This window comes from Amblyomma mixtum, chromosome 2 (assembly GCF_055824585.1).
Source record: "Amblyomma mixtum isolate Tamu chromosome 2, ASM5582458v1, whole genome shotgun sequence".
Taxonomy (NCBI): Eukaryota; Metazoa; Arthropoda; class Arachnida; order Ixodida; family Ixodidae; genus Amblyomma; species Amblyomma mixtum.
In genome coordinates, this window is record NC_143013.1 from 246,981,613 (window position 1) to 246,993,971 (window position 12,359).

The window sequence follows — 12,359 nt, forward strand, 5'->3', positions numbered from 1 at the left end:
CATTGTGATTTTTTTCTTTTCCTTGTGAAATGAACAGAAATTAAACTGTACCAGTGCTGTCATTGTTGCCAGGGTGGTTGGAGCTTTGTCAAGCTGCTATTGTGCAGCTTTTTCTCCTCCCCCCTTTTTCGCCATGTATATTTTATTTTGGTGAAAATAAAACTGATTGATTGATTGATTCAAATGGGACACTTACTTTGTGCTCATCTCAGTTTAGCTGCTACGTGGACAGTACAAAGTAAGACATAGAAGCGCGAAGGATAGCGCCTTATGCTATGATCTCCCCACTGCTGCTCAAGCCTCAGAATATTAGTTTCATGTCTTGGCCCTGCATAATTTTGGAAGAAAGCACACTCTAAAAATGAAAATCGACATTAATCCTTGTACACTACAGTTTAGGCTTTATCGATTTCTTGAACTCCAGAGGTACTAACAAATTCATCTTAGTTTTTCGATATGGGTTTAAGGGGAAATATCACATCTTGAGTAGACGTTTCATGCTATTTGGCTGGTTGCACCATTCTGTAACCCATATGTGGTGCAAAGGCAAACTCCAGGATCGCTTCCCATCTTTGTTTTCAGTGTACGTCTTGAAAATGTATGACGAGCCTCTTTGAAGAAGAAATGAAAGTTCAAGGAGATATCGTACTATAGTGGCTGGTTGTGTGAGGAAAGACATCTTGCAAACAGAAAAGCTGTTATTCAATAAAGCAAAAGAAAGGCAGAAGTAGTGCTCGCAGTCATAAAACGCAGGTCCAGCAGCCCGAGTTGGATTGCCGGTAAACGTATCATGTTTGCACCGCTTGTCTTAGTTCGAAATCCCTTGGAATCGCGTAGCTGACATCCAAATCCGAGCGTCCGCGGAAGAGAAAGACAAGAGTGCTAGATAGATAGAGCACACAGAGACTAGAGAAAGAGCGAGAACTTGTGCCTCCAACATCGTGCTGCCTTTGTTATTGTTCTCTGGGACGTGTACATGCAACATGGCGCTCTCAAATCCCTTCAAATGCCAGTCAGGATAGCAGCTGGGCAATTATCAAGACATCTCTCGGCAATTTCGGTCGCAATTCCTAAAGTATGCCCTATTAGCGACTAATATCTCAATGTCATCAAGAACAGTCAACTAATAACCCATACCGATTCGCTAGGCTCAATCTCGTGCATCAATCTCCTGCTCAGCCACCAGTGGAATGTGACAGCGATTGCCCCTTATAGCTAGTGGGGCATCCCATTGCTCTCACCACTGTTGTGATGTTGCGATAGTCGCGGTACAGCGGTCGCGTTCACTGGCAGTCGGCGCAGGCCAGCCGAGGAAAGTAGACGTTGCAGCGATACGAAAACGGCTATGAGTACTGTACATTATTTCCATGGCAATACAAAAGTTCGGCGGGTAGGTCGGTAGAGGAACGCCTGATCTATACGGGATTGCTTGAGCGACGGATACTCGATCAATGCGTCTCGCTCTCTTCTCGCTTTGGCGGTTGACCAATGGTTACACCAACCGCTCCAACAGGAGGGTCCGCGTGGCCTCCCGTCAAGTTCAGGCGTGTTCGAGCAGGCAGTGAGGCGAGCCTGGGCTGGACCACTCAGCTTGCACCTGGCATGAACAGGAGGTCAGCGAGCGAATTTATGCTTAAAACCTGGGACAGGACAGCTCATAAGCACGCAATTCTGTAGCCACAAAGTGAGCATAATAAAATGTTAGAAACAACTGCACAAAGCCGATAAACGCATTGCACGAACGCAGTAATACGCATTCGTGCCATTTAATAGTCAACTCAGCATCCATCATCAAAGGCATGAAACCCTGCATGGCGACTGATCTGTTTACACTGGATTTTCGATTTCGGGCAGCGTTTCAGTCATGCGGAAGCAGAGCCTCTTGTTGGTAGGAGAGCTCTATTGCAAAGAGATTATAGAAATTACGTCACGGAGCTTCGTGTTTCACAGGCGCTTTGAAGGTGGTTGGGTTTTCTGGCTTTCATTTGCATATTTCTCGGCAACGCACCAACTTTTCTACGTAAAAAAAAATAAAAAGAAACATCGGTAGTGCTGCCGAGAAGTAATCTGTCCTTATTGCCTGGTTAGATACTTCCGTTTAGTGTACCTTTAAGAAATGATGTTGATATGTTTGTCTCCAGTTAAAGTAGCAGAAAGAAATACACCAAGTATTCTGTGTTTTGTTCGTTGTAAACAGTTAGTGCAATATTTCTGCGTCTGTATTTCCGTTAAATTCGTTTTGATCGGCTTGATTAAGTTGCAAAGGGCCAAATTTTTTCGACAATATGCTGGCCACCTTCTTGAAGATTTCAAGGAGCCGATTCAAACAGAATAAATCTTAATTCCTCGAGAAGGAAATCCGTTTATCTTAAAAAATCTACATACAAAACTTCTCCAAACTATATATCGGGATGGCGAAGTGCGATTCCGGACGTTTCGTCAAACGTATGCCTGCGAGCGGGCAACGCATGCTAAAGAAGTGAAACAAGTAATTAGCCTACGCGTTTGTCACATTATGGGAAGCAATACTAAGGGGGCACATTCTAGCTGCTTTATTTTAAGGAAAGCTGCAAAACGCGTGAAGACTGGATTTTGCTTTTATAACTCTTTTACCTTTCTAACAAGCAGAGAGGCATAAACAATACTTTAACGACACTGTAATAAGAGTGCGGGCAAATATGTAACTCCGACCAGAACTGAGCACACAAAAATTAGCTTGGCTGACCATGGACTGCCCCAGTACTTGGCCAGAATAAGAAAATAGAAACCGAAAGAGTATATGTCGAGAGAAAGAACAACAAAGAGTCGTTCGATCACAAGTGCCGTCATCCGACCAGTCTTGCAGGCTTTCAAGGGCAGTTCTGAGAAAGAAAGTGGAATTTGATTTTTATTGCAGCGGATATCCGCTTAGGGCACTGCCTTAGCTCTGTGCACGTTTAACGGCGGCGTCGAGATGGAGCTCATAAATACAAAAAGTGGCGCCGAAAGGCACCGCCAACTTGAGTGATGCGCCAAATGCGGGAGAATAAGAGGTATGAAGGCTGAGCACGTATTCAGATGTCGCAATACGGAAGACAAAGCACGTCCGTTAAATGCTTTTGCTCTTTAATAGTCAGGTTACTTAAAGAGTAACATATAGAATAGAAATGGGTGTGGGCAAATAAAACAATTTCTATGCCAGAATGTTCGTTTTGAGGCAAAGCATAAAATTAATTTTGTGTTTAGCACCTACTGTGGCAATTCATTATCCTGTGCGGCTCTGCAGGTGTGTGTTCACCACAAGAATGATGGCTTTGTGTGTGTTTCGAAGGAAGAAGCGCCAAGTAAAGATCATTATCGGAAAGAACTGGCGCTATAAATGACTCATCAGGTGTTAAAGTGAGTGAATAATGAAATGACGTGCATAATAAAGGCGCACAAGTGCAGCCGTTATTCTGTTATTCTTCTAAATACTCTTGATCGATGCTTGCAATCTATACTCAGAGAGTAAGTGCGCGAACCCACGGGCATTGGAATTCCTTCCAAGCTAAATGCGTATCCTGACGTAATACGCGAGCGCAGGCGGTTGACGACGTAACATCTGCGCCGATAAAGTGCCGCAGCCCTTGAAATTCATCGAAAAGCGAAAAACGCGAGAAAAAACAAGGGCAGCGGGGCTGCCCCGAGTTTCTTCGGGATTGGAGACACGTTCGCGAAGCGCAGCAGGAGACTTTACATAACTGTACACACACCTTAAATCTTTCTTACTTCTTTCTCCGTCGAGGGACAAGGTCTCTGTAGCAGCATTTCACATGCAGGGTAGATACTTTTTCTTCTTCCCTTCAACGAGTGGTTAGAAAGCCGGACTCTGGCTCCTCAGTTCACTTTTTATTATTTAATTTTAAAGCCTCTTGCCTGCTTCATTTCGCCCCGTAAGAGGAGTATATAAGGGCTCTCCCTCTCGGCACACTTCAGCAGTACACTTTATCCTCTGCAGGCCTGGAGCTAGCAGCAACTATGGTCGCCGTGAGTATATCTGCTCTTTGGTATTGCGAACTTTTGAGTGAAAAACTTTAAGTATGTCATACACTTAAGCTGTGAAGTTCACGGTTGAAAAGAAAAGGAGTTGGAAGTGCTAAAAAACGCTCACTCATGTTCCACCGCTGATTTCGCACACTAAAAAAATGATGCCTGAGGCAAAGCTTTTCGGCGCATATATTCGAACGAAAAAAGGGCGCAATATATAGACACACATTATGCAGCACGATGATAGCAGCAGAAAATTATAACTTGTGCATCATTTACGTCTAACATTATTTCAACAGACTACCAAAATTCAGTGCAATACTACCAGAACTGCTACTCCAGGATGCAATGCGGCCTAACGCAATCGGTAATCGTTATGAATTGTTGCACGACAACTAACTATCGTTCGTAGCGTAGAAACGCCTTTTATCTGATGACAGTGCAATGCTCCTATGCCGTCCTTGTGATGCTCTTGAAATTAATCGTTCATGCCAACATTGCAGAAAGATTGCCCGCGGCCAGTGTAATATGACCATACTTCTCCTACGACAGTATTGCATTCCTCTCCTTCAATTCAATAGGATGATATTCTTGATAGACACAGAACCCTGGTGCTTGGTCAGGAATTAAGGTAAAAATGACTGCAGTGAGAAAAAATTTGCTATATCATCCCTATGAGAATACAAAATTGCTTGCGTCTTCATGCTCCGACAGAATGACTGCAATAACGGTTGAGACTCTTTGCACTGTAAGTATTCGAAAACCACCTTACATTCGCGAATCTCTAAGAACGGTATATTCATTTTCGTGGTGGGTTTGCTACCTGCGGTATCTGTTATCAAAGCTGACAAAATTACGGTGCCGAATTATAACCCAACCTCGTGACAAGAGGGGGCATCGACATTTAGGAATCTTTTTTCACGGCAGAATGCGCGGCCTATAGATTTGGAGGTAATAAAATGCCTTAAAAAGAACACTTTGGGCACTGCAGTTACTACAACCATGCGTTTTATTTCTAGTTCCGTGCAAGCCTTATCCTGGCCCTTGTGGCTAGCGCTCTGAGTCACCCAGTCATCACGACCGGCGTCGGCCTTAGCCAGGGTGTCGCTCTGGGAGCTTCCTACGTTGCTGCTCCAGCCGTGACCCGTGTTGACACCTACCACGCTGCCCCAGCCGTTGCCACTGTTGCTGCTGCCCCAGTCGTGGCCGCTGCTCCAGCCATTGCCAAGGTTGCCACCGTCCAGGCCGCTCCAGCTGTTACCCGCGTGGACACTTACCACGCTGCCCCAGCCATCGCCACCGTTCAGGCTGCTCCAGCCTTGACCCGCGTTGACACCTACCACACTGCCCCAGCCGTCGCAACCGTCCAAGCTGCTCCAGCTGTCGCCGCCGTACAGGCTGCTCCAGCTGTTACCCGCGTGGACACTTACCACTCTGCCCCAGCCGTCGCCACTGTTCAGGCTGCTCCAGCTCTCACCCGCGTCGACACCTACCACGCTGCCCCAGCCGTCGCCGCCGTCCAGGCTGCTCCAGCTGTGACCCGCGTCGACACCTACCACGCTGCCCCAGCCGTCGCCACCGTCCAGGCTGCCCCAGCCGTTGCCAAGATTGCCACCGTCCAGGCTGCTCCTGCTGTGACCCGCGTTGACACCTACCAGACTGCCCAGCTCGTGGCCGCTGCCCCAGCCGTTGCCAAGGTTGCCGCCGTCCAGACTGCTCCTGCTGTGACCCGCGTTGACACTTACCAGGCTGCTCCAGTCGTTGCCGCTGCTCCAGCTGTCGCCAAGATTGCCACCGTCCAGGCTGCGCCAGCCATCACCCGTGTTGACACTTACCACTCCGCTCCAGCCGTCGCCACCGTCCACGCTGCTCCAGCCGTCGCCACCATCCAGGCTGCTCCAGCCGTTGCCACCGTTCACGCTGCCCCAGCTATTACCCGCGTTGACACCTACCACGCTGCCCCAGCTGTTGCCACTGTTGCTGCTGCGCCAATTGTGGCCGCCGCTCCAGCTGTGACCAAGATCGCCACCATTGCCCACGCCGTCCCAGCTGTCGCCACCCTCCATGCCGCTCCCCTCGTGGCCGCCGCTCCAGTCTACGGCTACGGCATTGGAACTCTCGGCTATGGTGTTGGCCACTTCGGTTATGGCCACGGTCTTGGCGCCTACGGCCTGAACTACGGATACGGCCTTGGCACTCCCTTCAACTACGCCAACCTCCTCCTCCGCAAGAAGAAGTGTAAGTAGACCATATTTTCTTTCTTCCTCAGCGAAGGCACGTAACGATCGGGTCTTTATGATACCAATAAGCATTTCCAATGTCCGCGGTGTCGACTTAAACACCTTCATGAGTGTCAATTATGTTTACACTAGAGGATGATTTCCTGAATTTGTGTACTTTAACTGAACATTACACAGTCTTCCGTGGCCGGACCACTTCTATAATTTATGCAAAGTGAGCCTAAACTGGATCAAATTTAGAGAAAATTCGAACAAATAATTTTCAGCTCTTCTTTAGTGATAGTTATAAAACCATAGAGTGTTCTTACACTCACGCCATTCTAAAGCATGCAAATTCTGTCATAGTAACTGATTTCCTTCTCTCAGCCGAGTCATGAATACCTCTCATATATGCATTGTGAATTGTATTAGCGGACAAAGAATTCTGAAGGAAGGTATTGTGGAGGAATCTTTTTCTCGACCGCCACCAACAAACAAAAACTTATTACAGTTATGCTGATCCGATAAAGGCTAGTGAAAGCAACTCTTAGATGAATATATTCCGGCTGCTTGACGAGAAGACTAACCATTTCTTTCTTTCTTTCTTTACTTTTCAGAAACCCATCTACATTACGAAGAACATCGTAGCTGCTCTTTAGATGCCCACATTCCTCAAGTCGGTATTTATAATAAAGTAACATTTGAGGCAAAAAAACTCTGTTTGTGGTACATTCTCATGATTTAGAAGAAGTCGGAAACCTTGAATTTCGTCATTATAAAAAGAGAAGGACATATGTTATACTGGGACTAATAAAAAAGAAACAAGAAAAGTGTGTCCCAGCGAACAGCAGAGGGACAAAGATTATATTCGGATTAAAAAATACGGAAAAGAAAAATGTGCCAAAGCCCGCGCTAACAAGAGATGGGAAGTAAAAATTCATAAGCTTCGGGGGATTGTGCGAGTTTTTCGTGCAGATCCAGGAAACGATTGCCGAAGACGGCTGTCCAGTCTTGGCCGATGAGCCGGCGCTGAAGGGGCAGTTGTGTGTCACGTGATCTGCAGTGTGTCACTTGGGGTGACAGATTTTTTTATAAATACACTGCAAAAGTGACACAACCATCTTCGCTCTGCAGTATATTTGTGTTATAAGACTTTTCATGATCGCATCTAAAGCCGCGTCTACGAGATGCCTAAATACATGCATGATTTGTAGGCTTTGTTGCGCTATCCTCATAGTCTTTTCACACAAGATTTCCTTCCTTTGTTTGATAATACCACAGCAAAAAGAACATAAAGGCAATGGCTATATATAAAGACCTTTCAATATCTAGAAAATCTCATTACGCTAACGACAGTTGCATTACATTTTCTTACAGCACGTACGAGTTAGCAGCCTCGCAATACACTCTATATGCATGCTGTACGAGTGTCTAGAAATGTGCAAATACGCCTCCGGTTATTTTGGCCTGAAATGTCCCTACATAAATTCTAGTCGATTTAGCAACTGACACCTGGTGTGTTCAGACATCCACACAGCTAAGTCCATAATAGAAGTAATGTTTGCGCTAATAGAATGTGTGTTTCCTGCAAGGCCTGAAAATTTAGTTAATTTCGATCAGTGACCCCTTAGGTGATCAAAAGATATGGGAAAACGGAGATGTACTTAGTGGTAGTCATTTGATTCTTGAAGCTCAGAACCTTCACACCAGTGTTTGAAGACTTCAATTGCGCGTAACTACTCGGGTGCAGTAATCATCGGCGCTAAGCGTTCAAAACTGCAGGACACGCGAACGGCAGCTGAGGCAGACACCCAGGCCTCTTGTCATTCAGTACCAAATAAATTCTGTGGGGACATGGTGGAAGCATTCCTTCCAGCTCGCCCCATGTAGATGCAGCGTCCTCACTCGTCAGCAGCGGAGGGAACAAAATGGCGGGACGACAACGCTTATACACTCAGATGCTACTTATTGCACTTCAAATTATAGAATAAGGGGGCCGGTTAGCTGCAAATCATCAACGAGATTTTCCTTGAAAGTAGAATGCTACCTAAGAAGGGCTTCGAATTACAGGCTGGGGTAGGGGCCTGACTTCGACGGTATCGGCTGCAACAAAGGCGGCATCGCGCGATTGGATCTTCCCGAGAGCGCCGTTTCCTTGGGGAAGACATCCCCGGGCATATGATGGGGGAGTACACAAGCGTGTGTATTTGCTGCGCTCGCTTCACAGCCCGGAACCGGAACCCCGAAGACACGCATGCCGGTAGTGGGAGGCGGCGAGAGCGTGCGGCTCTTGACGCTGGCCAGATCCCGAAGAGGCTCTAACCTGCTCCACCACATTCAGGGCAGCCTTTTAGGTGGCATTTCCTTCCCTACATCCGGTTTCCACATGGGGGAGGTGACCCCTCGCTCAGCAGCGCAGTCCCGACGCGGGAATTCGCGGTCGTGTCGACACAGAGGGCGAAATAAATTTTTCCGACGCGCGCTATCGTCGGCGCTTTCGTAGCGCTGGAAGAGAAACGGAAGACAAGAAATACAAGAATAGGCACAGAAGTGTATAGGTACAGGTAAAGTTAGCCCACCGCAGAATGGGCGAGAACGAAGACAATTTCCAATGCGCCGGAAAAAGTCGTGTATACCAGTCAACTACAGGACAAATTCCTCTTTATATCAACAAAAGTAACCCTACCCTGTGCCACTTGCGGCCACCTAATCGCCATAACCTGATAACTTCATCCGCCTACCTGAACTTCTGCTGGCCCCTTCTACTCTCGCCTTCTCTTCTAAACCACACCGTTAACTTAAGGGACCCTCGTCTCTTTTGCCTTCGCAACGCATGCCTTGCCACGTCAATTACGTCTTCATTTCGGCCAGGACATCAGCGTTCTCTAACACCTTCTTTCTTCTTGTTTCTTATCGTTACACTTACCCTTTTTCTTTCTATGGCTCGGTGCCCTTAACTTACGATCAACCAATAACAATTCATATGTCTGCCCTATAACGCCTAAGATAAATCTCTTACTTAGTTTTCTCATGCGAAAAGTATTTTTGAACTGCTTTTTATCCCCTGAGAGTGCCTGCTGAAGCCCTAAACCCCATTCTTATTCTCCTAGTCACTTCAATCTCATCGGCCCAATCTGCAATCACTACCAACACTAAAAGAAAGTAGTTGCTGACCACATACAATGCATCATTGTCTATCTTAAACAGCCGCTGTCTTCCGACCTTCCGAGACTTGATCATTAGTCGAGATTGCTTGAAATAAATATCTAGGTACACTGTTCGTCTTTGCCTGTCTCGGATACTGATATTGCTTGGCACAGCACAATGCGAAAAGAATAATGAAGTGAATTCCGCTAATTAAAAATTCTAAAAGTTATTCCAAGTGAAACGTAAGTATTCTAAATACATTTCGTGGCGATGAGGGCCGTTAAAATGCGGATTATCAGCGCTAAGTAGTTCCTTTTGGGTTTTTTAATGTGTGACCTTTGCTTTCTATGTTTATGCTAGCGTGAATAGGGGCTGTCTGTGTTTTTTATTTCTTCATTAGAGCAAGTGGTAAGACGGGAGAAAACACGTGCACGAATCGGGCATTTTATTGTGCCGCGCCTTAGCGGTCAGTGTGCGCACATCGTTCGTTCTATTTTGTGCTTGTCCTACGTGTGTGGCTCTTGCCTCCCACATTATAGTGTGGTGTTTAGAAAAAGACGCTCATCTTCAGCTACACCCCTGACCGTTCTGCAACGCGGCTGATATGCTACCTGGCAGCAGGCGCCATATAGAATCTACTGCAGCTTCTGATGCGCAGACACACAGGAGGTCGCACAATGCGGTCATTTCAGGATGTTAGTTTCGTCGGCGTTTTAAGGCGTTTGGTGCCGTCTGGCAGCTCGGAGTTAGAGGAAGGCTTTGGGCACGGGCTATGTGCACCGGGGTCACGTGACTAATTACGCTTTTGGTGGCTCCTATGAAAAAAACTATGCCTTTTTAGAGAACTTTGGCTTTAACAGCTGGCGCCGTAAAAATGGACCCTACTGTTTATATTAGCCGAACTCGCAAGAAAGTCAGTGAGTCAAGGAAATCAAAAGATGCGAACCATGAATGGGACACTGAAGGATATTTAAGTTTACCTGTATTGACAGATTACGGCGGTCTGAAGACAAAAATATGAGTCTCACTCAAGACGGAGTTTTTATAATATAGAAACAATCAAACAACGAAAGGATGGTGTCGCTGTCACGAGCCGCATTCACGAATAAAATGAGTGGTCAACACTAAGTTTGTGCCCGCATCACAGAGGCTATTTTTAACTGCTATTACCTTGAAAAAGGCGACTGTCACTCCATCACGGGGTAGAGGTGAAGATTTTAAATCGAGCGAAGGGAAAATTTTCAAATAAATTTTTTTCTGTAAATGCGTGGTTTGTTGCTGTGCAAACGTTGGCATACCAAGAAAATGCCAGAGAATCAGTTTTTGCTGAGAACAATATTTCTATCAAGCTGCCCTCAGAGTGTCTTTAAATTATAAATAGAGAACGCGGCTATAAATTGAATACATTAAGCCGGTTACTTGTCTCAAAGAAGACAGTATTATCGTCTTAGGTACTGCAGTACCTTACATGGTATGACATACCATGGGATGTCTTCATCCGTTTATGTGCTTTAGGTGATTTTGTTTAATCGTCGTTTCTTCTTGTAGCGATGGCTTTTCCATCCCGAAAGATGAAAGAAAGAGGTTTTATCTCCTGCTGTGGTTTCGGAAGGACAACAAGCGTTCCATGCCTGTCTTATTCCCGGTTTTGATGCGTACTTCTTGTACCTGCAAAACATAAGAATGGCTATTTTTGTAATATTCGTTTTTTACGATGATTAGATTTCTATTTCTAGACTTATTTCTAGATTTATTCATTTCAGTTGCTATTCTGGTAAGAACAAAAAAAGGCTCCTCAAACACCAATCTTCTGTGAGAGGAAAGACTAACCCATTGAAAAACAGAGCCTCTCGCAGAGCCAATACTAACCAAGTTCACACCCCCCCACCTAAGATAACGAAAAGCCGTGGTCCCAATTGGAACGCTTGAAACTCTGTATTCTTCAGCCAACTTAAGCCTGTAGTGGATTTTTGACAATGATACCGGAACGTCTTAAAAGGGGCGCACTTGTCAAATTTGATATCGTTTGTAATAAAAGAGTAATTAGTCACTGGCATCCCCCAAGTGCTATCATACAGCTGCAAAGGAGAGTTATACAGCTGTATCAGAAACTTAATAGTTAAAAAAAAATTTCGCCCTGCTCCGGGGGTTAGAACCCGGGACCAGTGCTTCACCGGAAAGTTTCTCTGCCAAGTGAGCTAACCGGGACGACAAGCTTATAGAAGGGTGGTAGCTAATTTCTCTAAGCATTTGTTGTTATTTGTCATCACCATAAACTCCTTTATAATGAATTTTACTTCTTCCTCCCTAAGGTTCGTTAAACAAAAAGGTAATGCCTGCTTTTGTGAGGGTCCGTGCGTTTGAGAGCTAGTGGGGGCCCATATGTAGCGAAAGACGTGACACTTTGATGCCTCCACACACAGTCGACAACGAATGTACACGAGCTTGCATTGAGCGGAGTTACGTCCTGTAAATTATTGAAGTCGATAAGGCTGTCTTTTGTCTCCTGAAAGCAGAACGCGCACCCAATTACGGTACTGCTGATCTAAGCAGACTTAAGACTACGAAACGCGGAAGCATATTTATGAATGAACAATGTACGTCTGCAGCGCCTTCGCGACAGGGCTTCATGAAAGCAGCCTTTGAAGGTCTGTATGGTAAAATCTTTTTTCGTAGAACATTGTATGACTCCGATTCACGAACAACGCGCAATATCCTCTAAGATTTAGTAGATAGTGGCGGGACAGCACTATTTTGAATCATCATCATTATTAACCTGACTATGCCCATTGCAGGGCAAAGACCTCTCGCATGTCTCTTCAATTAACCCTGTCCTTTGTCAGCTGCAGCCCCCTATCCTCGTAAACTTCTTAATCTCATCCGCCCACCCAACTTTTTGGCGCCCCCTGCTACGCTTGCCTTCTCTTGGAATAAACTCTGTTACCCTTAAGGACCAGCGGCATCTTGCCTCCGCATATGGCCTGCCGC

The 12,359-nt window shown here is 45.9% G+C and overlaps 1 protein-coding gene across 1 annotated transcript; it reads left to right on the forward strand.

The window, feature by feature from the left end:
• The first annotated feature begins 3,996 nt into the window (after window positions 1-3,996).
• On the forward strand, window positions 3,997-8,546 carry LOC149363334 (uncharacterized). The gene is made up of 4 exons (XM_089568460.1): window positions 3,997-4,005; window positions 5,025-5,213; window positions 5,250-6,243; window positions 8,452-8,546. The coding sequence occupies exons 1-4, from the start codon at window positions 3,997-3,999 to the stop codon at window positions 8,544-8,546; spliced, it is 1,287 nt and encodes a 428-aa protein (XP_089424586.1).
• Window positions 8,547-12,359: the final 3,813 nt, after the last annotated feature.

Excerpts from the sequence above, each read along its gene's own strand:
- LOC149363334 (XM_089568460.1), top strand. Across the intron at positions 5,214-5,249 it reads CTGCTGCCCCAGTCGTGGCC|GCCGCTCCAGCTGTTACCCG; the intron begins GCTGCTCCAGCC and ends GCCACCGTCCAG. Across the intron at positions 6,244-8,451 it reads CCTCCTCCGCAAGAAGAAGT|CCCGGAACCGGAACCCCGAA; the intron begins GTAAGTAGACCA and ends CTCGCTTCACAG.